Raw genomic sequence first — 21,234 nt, forward strand, 5'->3', positions numbered from 1 at the left:
AATAAATAAATACGTCTTGATGGCGTCACATACACAAGTCTAATTAGAGTATGTCTTATAATTTATTATATAATATTTCAATTTTACATTTCCGACTAGTATTGTTTACACATAAATTAATTTAATATGGTTATTACATAAATTAAATTAGTAGAAATAATGATAGGCTAATCATTTTGATTATTAACGACGTTTTTTCTTGCCTAGGCCAGTCCATAAAATTCCTGGATCGTGGCTATTAGTGCCACGAAGTGATTCACCATCGTCATGTCTAATAAAATTTCTGATATTATCGGACGGATTACGACCTCTAAAATAATTTCCTGGATAATAAAAATCTGTAACATTTAGAAGTACTAATAAATTATATTAATACGTAAACAGTCTTAAAACAATAATTGACGATCTTCAATGAATAAATTACAAAGTATATATTTTGTTCTTTAAAGTAGTGTTAAGTCCCGCGATAAATGTTATCAGTTGTCATTTTTATTATGTTAACCTAGACGTTTTAGTTTGTCTATGTTCTTTTATACATTTACATTTTTTTACATGATACTAATAACAAATTGATTTAGTTTTAAAAATATCTTCACTTGTATAAAACCTATATATATGTAAGAAAATGTATGGGTACTTATAAATATTTTTCAAAAGTCTCGTCGGTAGGAAGAAGTTTTATACAGAAATAACATTGATATTGTTGTAAAATGAACAAAAAAAATGATGAACTATGATAAATGATAAAAATATTAAAACGATATCCCAATCTGAGGGAAGTATTAGGTGTGAAAAAATTGCAGTTTAAAAATTTTCCCTCTACCTTCGCCTCTGACACACACTATTAAACCCAATCAACTTACCGATTAAATATTAAATTTGTGCATAAAAGTAATTTACTGCTAATTGTCCATAATTCTCCATTTTAATCAGATGCAAAAAAAATTATGAGGAAGAATTTAGAGATCTGAAATTTTCTCATTTGAATAGGCTACAATTGATTAAAAGGTAAGCTGTAGGAAAAACATAAAAAAATTAAAAAATAGTAGTATTATCAATGTTAATAGATATTATTTTATTTTTTCGATGTAACTGTATTATAATTAATAGTATTATTTAATGTTACCATAGTAAACATTTTAATAGTACTACTGTTATTCGTCAATATTCAAAACGTAAACCATTTTAAATTCTAAAACAAATAGCGTTCGAAGTAGGTAATTTCCAAACACAAGCGCTGTAGGTTAAATTTAACTAGTATTTTAGTGGGTTAAGGATTACATATTATTTCATTTTAATGTTCCTAGTGTAGTAATAATACATCTACAGTTTTAAAATTTGGATTTAAAAATTTTAAGATCAGAAATTAAAAAAAAATGTTTAAGGCAATTTTATAAATGTATTGGTCATGTGTAAAATGGATAAAAATATGCATTTTTAATTCGTGCTAAAATGTAAAAAATAATTAATGCTGCGAAAGATGATTTATATGTATTTATCAAAGTTGGTAAAAACCTATTTACTGAGACAGATTTCAAAACTATAAGCAAACATAAATTGTGTAATTTTTTTAACACTTATCTGAAGGGTTAAATTTAACAAATAAACCTGGTATTATTAGTTTGTTTACTTTAGGTACGACTTAAATATGTAAACATTTTCACAATATAAGCAGTACTTAAATACTATAGTAGTCTTTATAAAATAATATTAGATTTAATTGTCGTGTGGGACTGTCGTAATTCATTTTTATAGTGGGATTTATTATATTTATAATCATTTTTGTAAAATCTCTTAAGTACCTAATCACTTATTTACTAGAGCTATTATCTTAAATATTGTTACTAACGCGATAGGTTAGCTTATTAACACAATTAAAATATATCAAAACAAACAGCAACACGATATAATTTAATCATTTAATTGTTTTACAGATGGTGTTAACACATTCATAAATGAAAATAACTCTTAAATACTTAAGTAAGAATAAAACAATAACAGTTTTATAACAAAATAGTGCTCCATTTTTAAACTGTATAAGTATCTTCTCATAAGATTAAGGTTAGAGAGGTGCATTCTCGGGAAATTATTATAATCTGTATTACTTGTAAGAGGATTATTTAAATTAGGCTATTGTAGGTGTATATATAAATACTGCAATTAATAAAACAGTATATATATTTAACAGCACAGTAGAATGATATAAGGGAAAAACCATTTATTTCAAGTCTGATGAGTTTGATGAATTAAACGCACAAACCGCTGACCACTTACGTCGTACACTACCTGTTAGGGCTTACGTTTTGGAATCCGATTAAATATGACGGATTTATGTACTAAGAAAATAAGCGTGAGCGTACATTATATTTATACCCAGCTCACAGCTGTACATTAAACGCGAATTTGAATTATTTTACATTTAATTATAATTTGAATAATTCATAATACTAATTTATGGTTTTAGTTGTTATTAGATGTATATTATTTTTATATAATATTTAATTTTTATATACATTTTTGTATAATTGTATGCAAACCTATATTTTATTTCCTTATGGCTTAAACTATTACTATTATTTGGACTAAAATTACAGAATTATCTATAGTCAAGAACAGATTAGGTGGTTTTAATATATAAAGTAATAAACTTATTTTCAATTTATTGTTTACTTAATCAACCGATACTTCGCATAAAGCAATAAATCTCAAAATCATTAAACCTAGAACAACTCAATAAACTGCTCAAATGTTTTAAAGGGCGTTTTTCTATTAAAATGATAATATGTATTTTATTTTACCACCATCCGTTGCTGTACTTTTTGAAGTACCGAAGTCGTAAATGTATCAACTAATAAAACCCATTGATTAATTTGCCAAGTGTTGTGCACCGTTTAAAGGTCCATTTTTGATTGTTACTTAGGTTTTATAAATGTTTGAAAATAAATCAAATGCTTATATTTAAACCTAGTATCATGCAGTGCAATATCTAGTACATGCATGAAAGTTGGATATGAATTATTTGTATAAATTTTAAGTGTTTATGTAAAATTGTTTTTGCATCCTCAAAATGGAAGCTGCGTTCCCTTGACATTTTTATTTCTAATATCAGGATAGGTAAGACCGTATATATTGAAATCGAAAATAGACAACTAGGTATATTGACACTCTACCTAGACAGATTCTAAATTTTCCCTAAAATGTCATCAGCATGTTTGGTTGTTTGAATATACCGTTTTAACTTTAGATGTTTGGGTTTGAATTAGACAGAAATTTTTTCAACAATACATTGAACATAAATATCTAAATTTACACAGTTTAGACTTTACTTAATTGACTGTACTCGATATGTGTTTAAAATTTCGGCTTTGTAGATTAATGATTGTAATAGTTATGGCTATTTTTCTTGTTATCAGTTGAGTTTAACTTTAACTTTTAGACCTTGATAATTGATTTGTTTGGTCATGTTAGCATGGTAAATGATAGTCTTTAAATAATATGGACATTTCAATAAAGGTATGTCAATGATTTTATAGTTATGTTGCTTTTTTTTGTTATTTTGAGGCCAGTATAGTATTTGTTATGTTAGTAAGGTTAAGGTTATAGTTTATGTCAAAGTATATTATAAACTTATTTTAATTTTGAAATTTCAAAAACACATGTTTTGAAGAAATTATAATATGAAAATATTTCTTTAGCTGATATTTGATCATCTCTTGTATTCTTAGTGTATACAGTCCCGTAATTCCAAGTAATTTGTTTAACAAAACTGCCATTGAAGACTTAACTAATACTTTGTTCTATTGTTCATCCCCTTTTTGAAATTATTGACTATTTCTACTTCAATTGTTGCCTCCCAAGTCCCAGACCATTAATTGTTCTATACCGATAAAAAACAAATGAAACTTACCATCTTTTCGTTGAATCTTGTAATTTAATTTTTGATTATTTTTCAATTCTTTAACGTTTGTATTAATGCTATCGAAAAACTGCTTTAAATCACTCATAACACCTGCTTCAAACAAATCATATTAATTATTATTTTTTATTATCTTACTGTATATTTTTTTTTTATATAGCCTTTATTAATAATAAATAATTGGCTCAACAAAATCTTACTATATTATTTTGTATAATACTATAATAATTTATTATAGTAATATTATATACTATAGTATAATTATTATATAATTATGCAACTATTACGGTCAGGCGAGTTTGTAGTTATCTAAAATGATTTTTCCAAAAGATTAGTAGTCGAAAAAATTTACTCAAATAAAACAAAAACTAGTAATAAATAGCTTTAATATTAACGCGTGAAATATGTTTAAAGAATTGAATATCTATATGTGAACCATAATTTCTTCATTATCCCATTTTTTTACCTTTGTATCTAATGAAGTTGTTTAAAAACAGTTAAATTTACTGAAATATTATTAATAATTTTTTTTTTTTTTTTGTAATCGAATACGGTAATGATGGAAAGGAAGTGGATCAATTATTTCGACAGATTTTGATTTTTTGTAACCGACGTTTTGCCACCTTAGTAATTCAATATATTGCTTAATAGAATTATTACTTACACATAATGAAGATACAATGACTAAGCATCCTGCAATAGTTTTTGCTAAATTATTATACTGAGTTTCTATTTTTGATTTGCTCATACAATTAATATTATTTCATTAATAGGAGCCAGAAGCGTCTATCCTCGCTGTTAATTTATAAAAATATTTTTTTTTTATCATATTACATATCTTCGGACACATTAAAGAATTCGAATAATTATTACTCGAGTACATTTTTTTCTACCAGGCGGCTCCCATTTGGACATGTTTTTCCACCCTTAACCACTGCTTCTCAAATGTGTTAAATTAGTAATTTGTCTTTGGAACAATTATACATGATAGGTTTATGCTGAATAAGGACAATGGGCTCATGTAAACAATGGACTAACGAAGGCAACCAACGCCTAGTTAGCTGAATTCATACCTTTTAATCGCGACCTTAAGTTAATTCGTAATTCATCTCGTTTTCGAAGTATACTGAATCGTAATTTACCTATATAGTTATTAAATTATTTAATTTCCATCAACTCATGTGTGTCCATTTAATTCTACTTTTTACTTGAACTTCTCCAATTTCAAATAACAGCTCGGGCACCGCAAATTAGGGGTCTAAGTATTATATAAATGTTTTGCGTTATTTTAATAAACTTAAGTTAACATTTTTATAGATACGACCGTCCGTTAAAATTAAGAATCGGCCTTGTAAAAATCGGCCGTAGAAAAGATGATAAGTAAACAAAAAACGAATTTATAAACGGTAGGGTAGACATTTCAGAAAATGACGTTTTAGACTTTATTCCTATAAAATTTGTCTCTTTCAGTTCCTCTTAATTAAATTCAATAAAGTAACCGATTAACGACAATGTTTAGAACGGCAATGGAGAGATTGTACCTCTACTAATTTAAAATGTGCGGTAATGACTCCTTCGAATATCTTCTCGTTAATGCAATTAAATATGATACGGAAAAGTTAAACGATTAGAAGAAACGCACGCATCCTTTTCATAATTAACATCAGCTCAATCATAATAATATCAAGTTCCCATAAACCCATTTAATTGTCTTACGAATATTAATATATATATTCGCACATTCCTATTCAAGTCTCAAGAAAGAGATGGTTTCACTTAATTATGTCTTACAATAATATAGACGCCATACGCTGATTGCGCCTTATAAATATCATCAATCATAAATATTATTTTATTATATATAACCATAAGTTTCTCAAGTTTTTTCTACATTAATATATAAAATGTATTAATAAAACAAATGACAGCCAACCACAAGATAATGTTTGATTTGGATTTAAGTATGCTTTTGTATGACTATTGATTTAGCATACTATATTTAATTGTACGTATTACAATAGTTTCTAAAAAGTTTTAACGTTTTTGTGTTATACTTTGTTCTTTACGTTTAAATCGATTTATACATATTATTTCAAATCGAGTTTTAATATTTTCATTATTTTTCTGACGAATTAAAAAAATAGTTTCAGAATTAGGGTCGGCATGGGTTCGTTTTCTTGAAGTCATTAGTTATGTAATAGCTAATTGATGACGTATGAAATAACAATGGGTCCATAATATAAGTCTTTAATATATAAAACTCTATGGTATTTGTATTTAAAGTAAAACAGTTATAGAAATTAGTGGAGTTTATAATTAAAAGATGTCCGTTTTGAACATGTTTGAATAACAAAACTAACAGCGTTTTTAATGTTAAATGACGTTATAAGAATTTAAAAACTATACGTTTAATGTTTGTTTACAATACGAATAATAAAAAACTCAAATTTGGAATCAAACTATTTTTTTTTAGTTTTATTTCTAGTTGTATACTTACTTATACTTTCATATGGAATCAGTGGAGATTGCGTTCTTTTAAATATGGTTAGAACTTGATCTATACTTCTTAAATCTCTTCTATTTGTATCATGTTCAATGTTATGCTGATCTAATATGTTATCCGGTTTAGTCATTCTCCAAATTGATTTAAGCAGTTCTTTGTTACCATCTACAAATAATAAAACAAAATATAATTTCAACAATTATAGTTCTATTAGGTTAGGTAGATATTTAATTAAACTAATATTATTCAGTAAACAATAAGTTATTTGATTAACACTATTTGTAAATTAGTAGGTGTATGAAAAATTACAAAAAAGCAAAATATACACAGCATAATTGTTAACACCTAACACTTTATACATGTCATTGATTTCCTTGAAAATATCAATTCAGCAGAATGACAGCTTTGGAATATAATTTCTAAGAATTTACTCAAGAGTAAATAACTTTTTGCATTACTTATGACATTGTTTCTAAAATAATGGAATAATTGTCTTGTAAGATACATTTTGTTCCAGTATTGTTTTAAAATATTGTTTCCTAACAACAATATATAAATAATAATTGAAATGGTTTAAAAAAAGTTTTAAAAATATTAAATAAAAACGTAATAAATATTCAGAGCTGAATGATGGAAAAATTAGTATTACTAACCTTCCAATTTTTTTAGTTATGTTTATCAATAACGACGGGTTGTGATATTAATAAAATAATATACTGTGACACAAAAAACATTATACTGTGCGCATCATTTGTCACAATTTATTTGAAACTGAACCGTCTAAAAGCATTAGTTTGTTCACTACTGCATTGATAACTTTAGTTTCATCTTTTAGACGGAATATATTTTGCTGACAAGTGACATTGTAACATGAATAATAATAATTATTACTTTTTTAAAATAGGAGAATATGACTTACTTTAGATAGTTTAATATAAAATATTAATATCTAAAAATTCATTTTCTTTTTAAACGGGTAAAAACTGTAATGTAAAAATATTTATAAAATGTTTCTGTGTGGGACACGACTTATAATAAGTCATATAGGTTCTTAAAACTCTTCTAAATATTATAAAATAAATAAAATTCGTTATATTATGTGAGTATTAGATTGTTTTTTTTTTAACTCATGACTAATACCCTCCAAAATTTAAAACTACAAAAAATAAAATAATTCAAAACCGCAGTACCAGAACGTAAGCTTTAGTGCATATTTATTATAGAAATCAGATTCAACTTCAAAGAGTTTCTTTTGTTCATTAAATAAACAAATTTGAAATCGTCATTATTAGTTGAAAATTATAAGATCAAATTTTGAAAATTAAGATTTTAAATTAATTTTACAGTTTGATGTTTTTGTACCAAATTAGAAAAAAAAAACTTCTACATCTGTTAAAAACCGGGTTTTACCCATTTCATACTTCGATTAATTGTGATTTTTTTCTAAGATTAGGTTTATAAATTTGTGTTTAATTTAAAACTTTCATTGTTTATGTTTATTTAAACTTTTTATACCTAATGAAAATGTATAATATTGACTTCAATTATTAAAGACAGTTCATAATATGTCAAAAAGCTAAAATCTAAAGACAAAATTATGTTTTTATACTTCAATTTCACTTTTTTATTTTTTCAATAAAGGTACTAAAATTACGATAATTTAATCACTCTCTTCATCGTACCTTAGTTTTTAAAATATTCTTGTCAAAATAAAATAGCTTTAATTATTAGTGACGGAAAATGTTTTTTTAACGCTTCACTTTGACGATAAATGCTTATAGATTTCGGATTACAACATAACAATTTATCATTTCGGGGTTTTTTTATCAAAAACATTTTTCTTACACATCCTTACATTGTAAAAACGTTTAGTATTTATTTTCAAATTTCCATTACTACTATTTACTTAAATACCTATCGTTGGAATTCCATTTTGGAATACTAGTTGTAAAGATTAATTTTAGAAACTAATTAACTTATTTTATATTGTCAGAAATATACAGTATACTACTAATAATAAAATGAAGATAATACAAAAATGTTTTTAAAAAAATGATATAATTTGCAAAAATAATAGTTGTTTAAGCATAATTATTGTAATCATGCAAATTTATATCCGTAAAATTATAATAAAACAATTAGTTCCTCACAGTAAAATTAACAAGTAAAAAAACATTTACCTTTGCCGTAGTGGTAATTTATTAGCCGAGCATTATTATAGTTGAACAAAAATACCAGGAAAACAACTGCAGTTAAGAAGTTCATGACGGAACGTTTGAAACGTAAATGACAACTGCCTTACCTGAGAGCTTGTGAACGTTACATTGCACAAGTAAACGCAGCTCAAGCCTATATCACCCACCACCCTACAATACAAAATTAATTCAACATTTTTGTTTCCTTTGCTAGGACTAAAAACATTTTAACTATTTAAAAATATTTTTCTTTATTCGTGAAGTGATTTATTTATTACATTATATAAATAAAAAGTATCTAAATTATGAAAGTGCCCCATGGTATGTATCAAACTGCACACTTCAAAATGACTTTAAAATAGAACCAATAAACCATTTAGCCATAAAACACTACAAAAAATTTCATTCCAAATTACACACTCATTCTAACCCTTTAATATCTCAACTTGCTTCTAATTCACTCCTCGGAAATCCACCTCGCCGACTCCGAAGACATTGGTGTCGAGATCTGTTAATACAATAATTCAAATTAATCTAATTAAAAATAATTAGAACAAAAATCACGTTGGGTTCTATTACTGGATAGCCTCCCTCCTCATATCAAATCACCGTTTCTATTTGTTTATTTTTTTCCCTCTCTCTGTATATATAACAATGTAACTATTTGCTTATTATGCCTTGCAGCATAGATTGTAAATACTCTTAATAAATAAAAAAAAAAAAAAAAAAAAAAAAAATTATGAAAGTAACTCGTTAGTTGTTTTTATTAAAAATGAGATATTGAAAATAAAAAGTCGGTTTAGTGGTTTTTTAATTTTTGTTCAATTTAAACTACATTGTTTTTTTAAAAATTATAATGTGTACATGGCAATACACATTTTTGGATTGTGCAATCATAAGCAAAAAACAAAGCTTATATTTTTTTAGGTTAAAAAAATTGTTTAAATGTTTTTTTGCAAACAAATTGAGTTTTAAATAAAAAATGTATATTTAAGTGTTCTACATAATAATTTCTATTACATATTATTAATTTTACATTAAACAGATATTTTTTATGTATTATAAAAAAAACTTTATTAACTAAAAATTATAGAAAAAATAGATATTTGTTTGTCTACTATCGAATTTAATAATAGACAACTATTCATCATTCATCAAGTATCACTGGATGTATGCCTACAGTTTTTTTTATGAAAATCGTATCAGCATAATCAAAGTCAAAAAAGTAAAATCGGGTAATATTTTTTTATAACCTTGATTTTTATTTATATATATATATATATATATATATATATATATATATATATATATATATACATACAGCCTCCAGGCCAAAAATTTAAAGTATTATTGTATTTGTATGTAACAAAAAATTGTCACAAATTGTGTATAAGAAAACAAGAATATAATAAGAGCAACAAGGCGCTTTGGGACTATCCCATTCTCACCTAAAAATGAAGTTAAAGATCGTCAATTTAGAGTGGGTTGAAGTTTTTTCTTCAATTCCCCTGACAGTTGTCTATTCACTGAAATAGATTTCATTTTGGTCTTGTTATTTTTCGATTAAAAAAAAAAAAAAAAACAGATCAGTTTGTTTTAGACAGTTAGGTATTATTTTTTAATAATTTTGGATTAATTTTTATAAATAGTAAAACAATTTAAGTTGAGAATCGGTTTATTAAAATATATTAAGTACCCCACATTTGATGATAAAATATAAAATACGATTTAGTTCTTAGACTTAGACCTAATAAATTCAATTTTATTTTTCTCTAAAATATTGAAAGTAAAAATCGTTAATGTTAGTAAACTTTAAATTATTCAAATTTATTAAATTTAATTAATTTTTTTTCAGTTTTGTTCTTTTATTCTTTCAAATAACTAATTATAATACTATAGTTATTTCAGTATAAAAGTCATAATTATACTTTATACTACTACAGTTACACATTATAAATGTCTTTAAGGAATTGTTTATTTGATGGTAAACTATTAAAGTATATCAATCCTAAATAATAGCATACATTTGTTACAATAACATCAATGTACAATCAATATACATGTCACTGATACCAACTATGAGCACCTGTCTTATTTTAATAACACTCCGTTTAAGAAATTAATCTCAATGAGAAGTTTATAAAACAAAGTTTGCAATAATTTAAATACTTGTAGACATAACTAACTAACATTAATAATTTTGCACCCCGGTCCAAGATGCAAAATAATTAATGTGGTAACTATTATCAAATATTTCTTCTTCTTCTTCTTGGGTTTATCGGCCATCAAGACCATCCCGTTACACATCCAATCCTCCAGCCTTCCCTATCAACCGCTCTTACTTATCAAATATGTTTTATAGTTTTTTTAAGCTATAGAAACATTTAGGCCAAGTGACGTTAAAACGTTTACAGCATATTTAAGTTATTTATTAATTTAACTTTTAAATGTTATAAACATTATACTAAACATTTAAGCCTGATCGACAGCCAGATAATACTAAATCATAATTCGTAGGAGTCGATCATCGACGGTACTACATTTCTGTAGTAATTAATATCTTAAGCTCATTCTTTGATTTTGGTTGACAATCAGTTTGCTTTACTTGGTCCCTTGACAAATAGTAAGTTGTGCTGAAAACAATTGTATATATTTTAAACAAGTATATAAGTAACAAGATTGCATGCAAATAAATAAAATTAATATATTATATTGTATTATAATGTATTTATGTATACAATTTTCATGTATATGTTAGACTTGGTTAATTAAATTTTAATGTCAATTACAAGCATATATATTTTGTTAATTATGTACTTACGCAAAACAGCCAAGTAACGGCATTGCCAACACTATACTGATGATAAAAAAAGCACTGGGAATTGTTTCCAAAGTCCTGTCATATACGATATTATACATTGTTGTAATAATGGCTTTCAAAGAACACTCTATTACCAGTCTCACTGAATTAGAGGTACCTAATATAATTTCAGTAAATATTAAAAGTTCACCATATTTTTGATTTTTTAATATATAATTCATAACTTATAATAAAAATTCAAGTATAAAATATCTACTAATTTGTATGTTGGTTTTGAGATCAATTGTGCATTTCTACTTAACAATATTAGAGTAAAAGCGATGATTTGCAGTTCTGAAATATTTTCAAAATGGAATGTGGAAATTCAACTGGCTAACTATTAATTTCATAGCACTTACAACAATGAATGTTTTCTGACAGCAATTAAAAAAAAAAATTAACTAAATCAATTATAAATACCAAGTTCGTGTGCTTCGACACATTTTGAAGTTATTGATCTAGTTATTGAAAGTGCTGCACCGCGAAAAAGTTGTAAAGGAGGTACTGAAAAATGCACAAAAAATATTATAAATATAAATTCTAATTTTATAATATTTTGTTTTAACAATTTAAAATATTATTCTTTTCGTACTTTCAAAATATGTATTTAATCTTACTTAAATATAGATGCCAACTTTGTGAAGCTATTAGGAATGATACAGCAGTAGCTAAGTCAAATACGGTAGCAATAAAACCAATCATTGAATCGTTAATTTCAAACAATTTACTCATAATCCCATAGATTAGTGTGGTTCCTAATAAAAGGGTCTTTTCTTCAATTTTATCAATTTTCATCAATAATATTATTACAAAATAATAATGCAAATGTTTTAAACCTATCATCATAACGCCCTCAGTACATCCAATATATACACCGAAGTTTGACTCATCCCAGTTGAATTTTTTTCTTACAAACATATACATCAGTGAAAGTTCACCTGAATTGGAAACACATATGATATTTTGATTAGATATATGCCGTATGGTAGTTTTTTTTATTTTCCTATTTGTAACGTCTTTTTCTTTATTTTATTCAACTCGTCACGTCTTTTTTTATTATTTTATTATCTTGTTTAACTGATTCTAAATACTTAAATTTCACTACTCAATCACCACTTTCTTCTCAGGTTCTCTATTATTTTCTAAGTCCTCCTGTTCTTCTCCTCTTATCTGTTTATTTTCAAACAATTTTTCTTCAATGCTGCCTCCTATTGCTCTAATTTTACTTCTTTTAAAATTCTAATAATTTTGATTTTTCCTTACTCTACAGAGTTATTTATCATTGGCAAATTTGGAAGAGTAAGCCTTTTTCCTTACCACGGCAGCTACTGTAGCACAATATCAGATTGGGCCCAGTCCGGCTCTGCAAGTGTAGACTAATAACTCTCACTGTGAACTCGCCTATGTCACTACCCATACACACTCATTTTCGCTCCTTCATACATATCCTCCATTAATTTGTTACATACATTCTTTGGACACTTTTCTTTTTCAAAACTGTTCAAAATACTTATCTTATAGTACTATCTCATACGCGGGCGGTGTGGCGCAGTGGACACCTCAGCTGCCGCATGGCACTTGAGGTTAAGCTGTGGCCATTGCTGCTTGAACTCGGATGGGTGACCACCCGGATTTTTAGCGGTGACCCACACCATCATCAACCCCCGATAAAAGCAGCATGTGGCAGAAATGCCATGCACCCTCAGGCGACCGAACTGGCATAAAGTTTAGCTAGGCCTCTTCCGGTCAAATACGCCATTCGAATATTTTTTTAAAATTTTTTTATGTCATACGCTTTTTCTAAGTCTATTTAAACCATACATAAATTTTTTTTTTTTCATAATTATGGTCTCACGTGAAGTATAGGCTCCAAATAAAAAAAAACTTCGTCTTTTGAATATACTTAGGATACTTACCCGCAAATATACTACTAGTCAGTGGTACAGCGATCATTACAGTTAAGAGCAACACAATTTTTTTATTGTATTTTCTCTTTCGATTCGCTACTTTAAAACAGACGGCAACGATATTCGGACTGATTGTTTGGGCGATGTCATGCCAAAATCCGACTTTGGTATAGTTGGTGGACAAGTCCGGTATGAGGAAAATGCCCAGACCGAGAGCCGTCGCACTCATAGAAGCACACACGAGAAATGACTTCAAGAACCCGATAGCGGGTACGATGAACCCAAAAATCAATTGGCCAGCGGTGGAACCAACCGTTAACATGAACACGACGATGCCGAACCGGAAAGTTCTATTTTGCACGTCGGTGCCATCGACGACTTGCGCGAACACTCCCATGTTCATGAGAGTGGTACTGCCGGTCACCAGCAAGGCAGAAACCTGAAGTATAGCGGTGACGTTGGGCGACAATGTCCAGTGCCACGAACAGTAGGCGTTCAGCAAATCGGTGCCGATCTGGCCGAAGACCGCGACGAATATCAACGGCCGACGACGACATCCGTGCCTGTCGCTCCACGGGCCTGCGAAAAAGGTAACTACCGCTGGTACCGTATACAAAACCAAGTACTTCCAAGTGTTGATTTCACTAAGAATGTGTTGCGCTTTCGCCTCGTCCGGACATTTTTCGTCCGGCGCTGGTCGCCATTCTTCGCCGTCAGCTGTGTTTGGCACGCACGCTTTGTATAGAAGCAGGTTAGTGGCCAGATTAGACGACAAAGTATTAGCCATAAAGTACAAGAAAACTGATGGTTCTACCGTTATTGTTCGTACACTAAACATGTTTACCATTAATATAAGTATGATCAATTGGCTCGATTCCGTAAAGATCAAATTTACACATTGTTAAATAATTTGTTTTTATCTTCTCGTATCTATTTTATTGTACTTCACACGACACGTGTTAACACGCCCTTACTCGCCACGCAACAGATACTATGTATAATAAAATGTTATCTTTTATTCAGAATATTACATAATCTATACAATTTGTATGTACAATAAGCGTAAATGGTTACATTATATAGACGATAGAATTTTGCTTGGAGGCTTGAAAGGAGACACCCAGTTATACGTTAAGCGTCAGTACCGTTTTGCTTTTCAATTGGAGAACCTGTACCTATACTATTACTTATGGGTTATTCAAGTCCTTTTGATAGTGATTTTGAATAGGAGTTGGAAGAAATGGCTGTGGCAACATTTTTAAATGAGTCCATAAGTAGTCGCAAATTTTGGGTTCATCCTATTTATGAGGAAAGAGTTGAAAAAGGAGTGTTTAACTAATATTTAAAGCACATCGGTTTCGGCGGAGTCCTTTCAGCTCATTTTTTGTATATATTCCGAGTGAAACGAACCTGTATCCATCTAAACTCTGTTGTAAAATGAAGTAATTTGATAAAATTTGATTTGATAAAGCACTCTGTTGGACGTCACACGTAACACGTCGTAATACGTGGTGTGTAAATATATGATCACAAAAACAAAATAATGTATAAAAATAAACGGGATAATACAGGATTAAAAATTCGCGGCGTGTAAAGGCGTGGTAACACTTGGCGTATGAATAATGTGCCTCGTCATGTCTTCGTGGTCATTTTTTTTGTTTATCTACTAACAAACAACAATTTTTAGTCTTTTCAAAATGAATCGATAGATGTATGACGGAAGTTTATACATATGTGCTCGTGTTTTAAGTGTAACAAACCTAATCCTTATTTTTCTGAAAGTATTACCCAATTTGTTGTAAGTCGTAAAGATTTTAATGACATCACGCGTTGTCGCTATTTCAAGTCCATTGCGGAAGATTATCATTACTGTTATTATAACGTACAGGCATCATTAAGAGTGGCAAGTACCAGTTTTCATAATGGTAGACCAAGTTATATGTCAAGTTGATTGTTAATGATTTTCTTTATTATATTTAAATTCTGTTACACTAATATTTAAAAGTAATTTCTATATTACTTGTTTATTGCGACGTATTTACTAAAGGGTCATACCATTGATTATGTAATAGTCTATTACTTTATCAATGGTCATACTATGACCGTCATAGCAGTTACCGTCAAAATATCTAAAAAACAATTATTCCTCAAAAACATAAAACACAAAATACGAATGTACTTCAATTGTATATTGATAAGATTGCATTTGAAGATCGCGCACTGTACTAATAACAATTAACAAGCGTTCGCGCACTTAGGTATTTACACGAAACGTGTTTACACACCCTTACACGCCACGCCGTGTGATGATGTTGTGGACACAAATACAACGCAACCACTTGGTATAGCGTATGGACTATATTATAGAATATATTTGGAAAATGTCATACAAATAATTACAGTGTCCGGATCTAAATATCCGGATTTGACGGATAATTTGGTTTTTCGGATTTTCTGTGAAATAATAAACCACAAAATCTACGAACTTCGTTTAATTTAAATGTGTCATGATTTACATTACCATTTACAAACATTTATTTATATTTTCCAATTATAAGAAGTTCTGGTAAATCTATCTGCTTTTATTTTCATTAAAGTTCGGATTTCCGTAGCTAACCACTGAAATAGAAATTACATTAAACAACTTACCATACAATATGCAAAAAACAAGTTACAGCTAATGTGATATGGTATTGTTTTTATTCTTTTAGTAGTTGTATAAACGATTTGAAACTAATACTAACACTCCATTGGCAAATAATGATTGGTGCTTCGATCTTGAAGCTGAAGTTAGGTTGAGTTTTAGGTTAGGGTTTGGATTGTGTTAGATATAATGTCTCCTACTAATTAGCAAGCGTTTAAAGCGAAATGGCATCATCAGTTAGAAAAAGTAATATACTCTTTATTTTATAAATAGACAAAATTTCAACTTAAATTCGTAAAATTAAAAAATATTATTGTCAATAAAAAAATATAGTAATCTAAAAAGATTTTGCATCAAAAATATTTAAATTGATTTTAAGAGCTCAGGCTAGTTATAATTATTAGTTAATATTACTTATACCTGACTGACTGCAAAGTCCGGTAATCTCACCAATTTTCCCAAGTGTGTTCTTTTCATGGTTCTTTTGTTGACTGAGTGTTTAGATTTGATTCGTATGACGAGTCCGTTTGGTACAGATACCGGATATCCCCTCAACTCATCCCATTTGTGTATCCATTTAAACTATGAAGTCGTGTATGTACTCCACACGTAGTCACAGATGTGTTAATAAATTAAAATAAACCCGATATAAAATACCTTGTAAGAACCAAACACGTCAGTGGCGACATAAGCTATGTGTTTATTCGTTATGAACAACGTATCAAAATGCGGACCATCGTTTAGCCGAATGTGATAAACATATTTTTCGGTGTCTTTAAAAAGCAATTTCTTTCTCATGTACTGTTTTATAAAAAAACGTTTTTTAAGCGAATTCTGCATTATATTTTGTTAATTTAATGGTGCGAATGCCACATGGTAATTGGATAGTAACACTTAGAAAGTCTCACAAAAAAACAAACGTATATACAGGGTATTTAGAGTTTTATGGTTCGCTAGATTTTTTAATGATTACTCGAATAATTAGTTTATGAAATTAGAAATAATTTACTGAATATTTTAACTGTTCGAAGCAGTTTTTATTACTTTTTAGGTTATTAAAGTTTAAAATTTAGGACGGGAGGTGGAGTGCGGTTGACTAATGCACGGAGATATAAATAATATTACATTCCACCCTTCCTCCCGTTTTAAATTTTTAACTTTAATAATTTAAAAGTAATTATTCAAAACTAGTTATCGACTAGTCAACATTTTCAGAAAATCATCTTAATTTAAATAACTAATGTCTTATGTTTAATTAAACGTATACATTACCATTGAAGTTTCAAAAGTTAAACTCCTAAATTTGGCTTCCGACAGAATAAAATGCCAAAACTTTAAACTATAATTGTTTGATAAAAACTAAAAATGTTTTACATATAATATTATTTTTCATAATTTTAATGTACCATCAAAAATCAGATGGGCCCTGAAATTCTGAATACTCTATATATCTGAATAACAGTAGCATGTTTTAAGATATTAAATATTTCCTAAAAATTATACCTTTAACATATTATATCCCTCAGCTTCATGTGGACAATATGGAAAGAGTTCGCTGTTATCTTGAAGAAATCGGATTAACCGCGTTCGTTTATTCGCTGGCAAATTATCAAATGTCCTATTATAGAATATTACATAAATGGTTATATTTTACACTTGCTATTTCGGTATATTACAAGTGAAGAATAATTAAATTCCAATTTACTCGCCTCTTTATGTACCGCGTTGAAAAATGAGTACAATCCAATATCCCGACAATAGGTAGTTTAAAGAAACCAAAAATACCTAAGCTAGTCCCTATAAAACAACCTCTAATTCTGTGTTTTTTATACCCTTCAATTGGTTTCTTAAAATTATCCAAAACAACGTGTAAAATATCCTAAAATTGTATTCGATAATCGTTTATGAAATGTTATGTTATGATTATTTTAAATCATAAAAATTAAAAAGTAGCGTAAACAAACTATACCATTGACAATACTTGTCCGGCCATGAAAAACCCTTGCTTTCCAGTCAGTAGGAGGTTCCTCTTTTTTTTATGACTTTTACTGAACATTATAGGAGCCATTCCTTTATCTAAACAATTAATAACACTTTAATAGGTAGTAAACATTAGAATTCATAAAATATTATACTATTTACCGATAGCTCCAGTAATACGTTCCAGTACACCAGCAAACCCGCCAATCGTACCGTTCAATAAACTCTTTAGGCCATATTTAAGCCCAACTGTAAACTCTGAAATTCCTAAAGTCGCGCCCTATAATGTGCACAGTATATAAAAAACTTTTTAAACTATTATACACACATTAGATAGTGTTCATATTCATGATGGAAAAAAATCCACGTTTTCAGATTTTTAATTCCAAAGTTATTAGTAAATCCAGATTTCCTATTTGGAAAAAATATATAATGTTATGAAGTATGAAGGATTTAAAAACCCGAAATCCGGATTTATTTCAAATCACTAGTTGATACAAACCAACAAAATAATAAGTGTACACTTGTACATATTTCTTGCATGAATGTGTATAATATTTATCAATACTAACTAAGTATGGTTCGTAAAAACTGTTTACAATTCCATTGGCAAATCCCTTCAAAAACGTTACAGGATTACCAAACACATCCAACCCAAGTACATAAACATACATTTGTTTTATCAGTTGATTAGTATAATGTAGTTTTAACTCTTTCAAAACACTTGATTGGCTTAAAAACCAATACTTTCTTTCGAAACTAGCTAAACTATAAATGCAATACGTTTATTTAAATTTTAAAACTTTACAAAGTTAAAAAAATATTTTACTTGAAGATTACATCGTTTACACTAGTTAGTGTAACGCCAATGCTGTACAAAAAAAAGTTGAAATATTTCGAAATATCCGTGCTACTAGTATCATTGTCGGACAGTGAAAACGTTATGTGTATCTAAAAATGATTTTTTTTATAAATTTAGGTATCATATAATATTATTTAATAGAGTTAGAACTAAAATTCGAATTGAAGGCAATGGTACAATAGCCAAATGTCCATTTTTTTAATTTTTCATGAGACCTAAACAACATTTAAAACATAATTTTTATATGTCTCCTGAATTGTAAAAAAAATAGATACATGGTTATTGCACCGGTTCCTTAAATTATTCGAATATTTCCACCCCTAATTGTATATTTGTATAAAAAAAATGTCATGTTATAATCGTCAAATGTAAATTACTTTAACCGAAGAAAACTGTATAAAATTATAAAAGTGTTTTTGATCTTCTGTAGCTAAAGAATCAAAATATGTTTGTAATGAAGCATAAAGGCTGTTTAAGAAGATATTGAATAACAGTTCTTCCTATAACATTTGGTTCACCATAGAAGATTAATATAATTAAAAACCGACATATATTTTAAATCTAAAAAAAGTATTTACTTCTCCATTTTCTACGTTGATATTATCTTGTGTGAAATAATATAGTGCATTCATGAAAACTAAATCCAGTTTTAAAAATGCTTCTTGAATGAATATTTTAAAATATTTAAATTCTCTAGTTGTAGACGAAATGTTTAGTTTTTCGCATATCGATATTTCTGCGAACGGTTTTTCATCTGAAAGAAAATCGTATAAGGCATTAAAGTACAATATGTAGTTAGACATTTATCTAGTAACATTGAAAATTAAAAAAATATTCCTAAAAGTTTTACTGCACTATACAATATTTGAAATTGGAAGATAAACAATTTTTTTTTAAATATGGGATATACGTTAGTCGCTTGTGAAATACATGTACTTTCAACAAAAAATTAAAAAAATACTTACTCGGCCAATTTATACATGCGCAGTCAAAATATCGAGTTGTCCCGTTAAATTGTTTTTTTTTTTATATAATTTTTTTAAAGAGATATATGGGTAAGATTATCATTTTCATGCAGACTCAATTTTGATTCACGTGGGTTTCATATTTTTTTAAAAAATATCTTTCGAAAATATTAAAAAAAAAAAGTTTTGATAATCCCGTGTTATATTTAAATAGGAAACTTCACCGTCTTGGGCAAGAGTAAATATTAAGTTAGATGTTAGATTACTTGATTATACATATATATATAAATTATTTATAATTATATATTTAATAATTTGGACATTATGTAGTTAAAATACAAAGGAATAGTACTTTTGACTCTTAATGATTTCGGAATAGGTACTGGTCCAAATACCACTGGATAAATAGAATCATAAATTTGACTGTCGATTTTAATTTCATGAATTTTAATATTAGTTTGTGTCTCCAAATCAGTTGTTAACATAGTGAACAGGAGACCTGGGATAAATATCCTTCGTAATAATCTTGTATTTGGTTTTAATATCATCGATTTCTCAAAATCAATCTAATTTTTGTTTAACGTACAATAAAAAAAATGAATTACAATTATAAGACACAAAACATTTGTATAATAATTTGCTTAAAGGCGGATTGGCTAAAAAAAAACTGAATCTGATACCGGGTTCAATCCGGATATAAGTAATATGTTATTATCTCGATAAAATATTGGATAAGTAGAGAGCAATAACGACCACTGACCAATTCGCCTGTAAATTTGCTATAAAATTCATACTTCCATATTAAGTTCATCTATTTGAACAGGAGGTGTTGATTTACCAATGGTTTGGTTTTTTTGGTATTTCTTGTAAAATTCCTCAATTAAATTATTTTCAACGATTTTTAAAGGCTGATAGGTTTTTGATTTTTGCTTTTTTGCTTCCCACATAGCGCCGGGACTATAAAAGGCGAACTAAAATATAACAACTGTTTTGTGAACTGTGATATTCTAATGTAAATGTTGTGACCTCATAATCGTTGCGTACAGTAATTCTTCGTTTGTTTTGTTATTGACTATCGATAACCCTACTGAATGCAACGACACGTAAACTTCTTGATTGCCAACGTTTCTATTTCTTAAAATTTGACATTGTTGAGCGACCTTTTTACTTGATGTAAACAATAAAATTCGTTGCCCGCGGTTCACAAATGATACCCAGTAATTGGTGTTGCCACACATATCGTAAAATGTTCCAAAGCCGTCCTTTAATAAAGTTCATAATATTTTATGCCGTTTGAAAATAAATGATCAATACAACTATATAAATTAAATTGTTTTAATGTATTACACTGGATATATCGGCCCAATATTTCAAATTATTCCACAGAATTTTTATATCTTTA

At 28.1% G+C, this 21,234-nt stretch overlaps 2 protein-coding genes across 4 annotated transcripts; both read right to left on the reverse strand.

Moving 5' to 3' along the window:
- Nucleotides 1-104: 104 nt before the first annotated feature.
- On the reverse strand, nucleotides 105-8,722 carry LOC126834781 (uncharacterized). 2 transcript variants are annotated; one of them, XM_050566948.1, is made up of 4 exons: nucleotides 8,600-8,722; nucleotides 6,414-6,584; nucleotides 3,908-4,009; nucleotides 105-338 (listed from the first exon to the last, which is right to left on the reverse strand). In XM_050566948.1, exons 1-4 carry the CDS (start codon nucleotides 8,682-8,684, stop codon nucleotides 184-186), a joined length of 513 nt encoding a protein of 170 aa, XP_050422905.1. In that variant the 5' UTR covers nucleotides 8,685-8,722; the 3' UTR covers nucleotides 105-183. The 2 variants fall into 2 exon arrangements, with proteins under 2 accessions (XP_050422905.1, XP_050422904.1); XM_050566947.1 differs by having other exon boundaries at nucleotides 3,908-4,012.
- A 2,384-nt stretch (nucleotides 8,723-11,106) lies between these two features.
- Nucleotides 11,107-14,231, reverse strand: LOC126834602 (uncharacterized). 2 transcript variants are annotated; one of them, XM_050566650.1, is made up of 6 exons: nucleotides 13,391-14,231; nucleotides 12,311-12,412; nucleotides 12,092-12,229; nucleotides 11,895-11,978; nucleotides 11,436-11,592; nucleotides 11,108-11,247 (listed from the first exon to the last, which is right to left on the reverse strand). In XM_050566650.1, exons 1-6 carry the CDS (start codon nucleotides 14,226-14,228, stop codon nucleotides 11,151-11,153), a joined length of 1,416 nt encoding a protein of 471 aa, XP_050422607.1. In that variant the 5' UTR covers nucleotides 14,229-14,231; the 3' UTR covers nucleotides 11,108-11,150. The 2 variants fall into 2 exon arrangements, with proteins under 2 accessions (XP_050422608.1, XP_050422607.1); XM_050566651.1 differs by lacking the exons at nucleotides 12,092-12,229; nucleotides 12,311-12,412 and having other exon boundaries at nucleotides 11,107-11,247.
- Nucleotides 14,232-21,234: the final 7,003 nt, after the last annotated feature.

Source organism: Adelges cooleyi, unplaced genomic scaffold (assembly GCF_023614345.1).
Source record: "Adelges cooleyi isolate 19-005CV unplaced genomic scaffold, UGA_ACOO_1.1 ACOO_flye_CR_arks_rails_tigmint_CR_PRNA_21, whole genome shotgun sequence".
Lineage (NCBI taxonomy): Eukaryota > Metazoa > Arthropoda > Insecta > Hemiptera > Adelgidae > Adelges > Adelges cooleyi.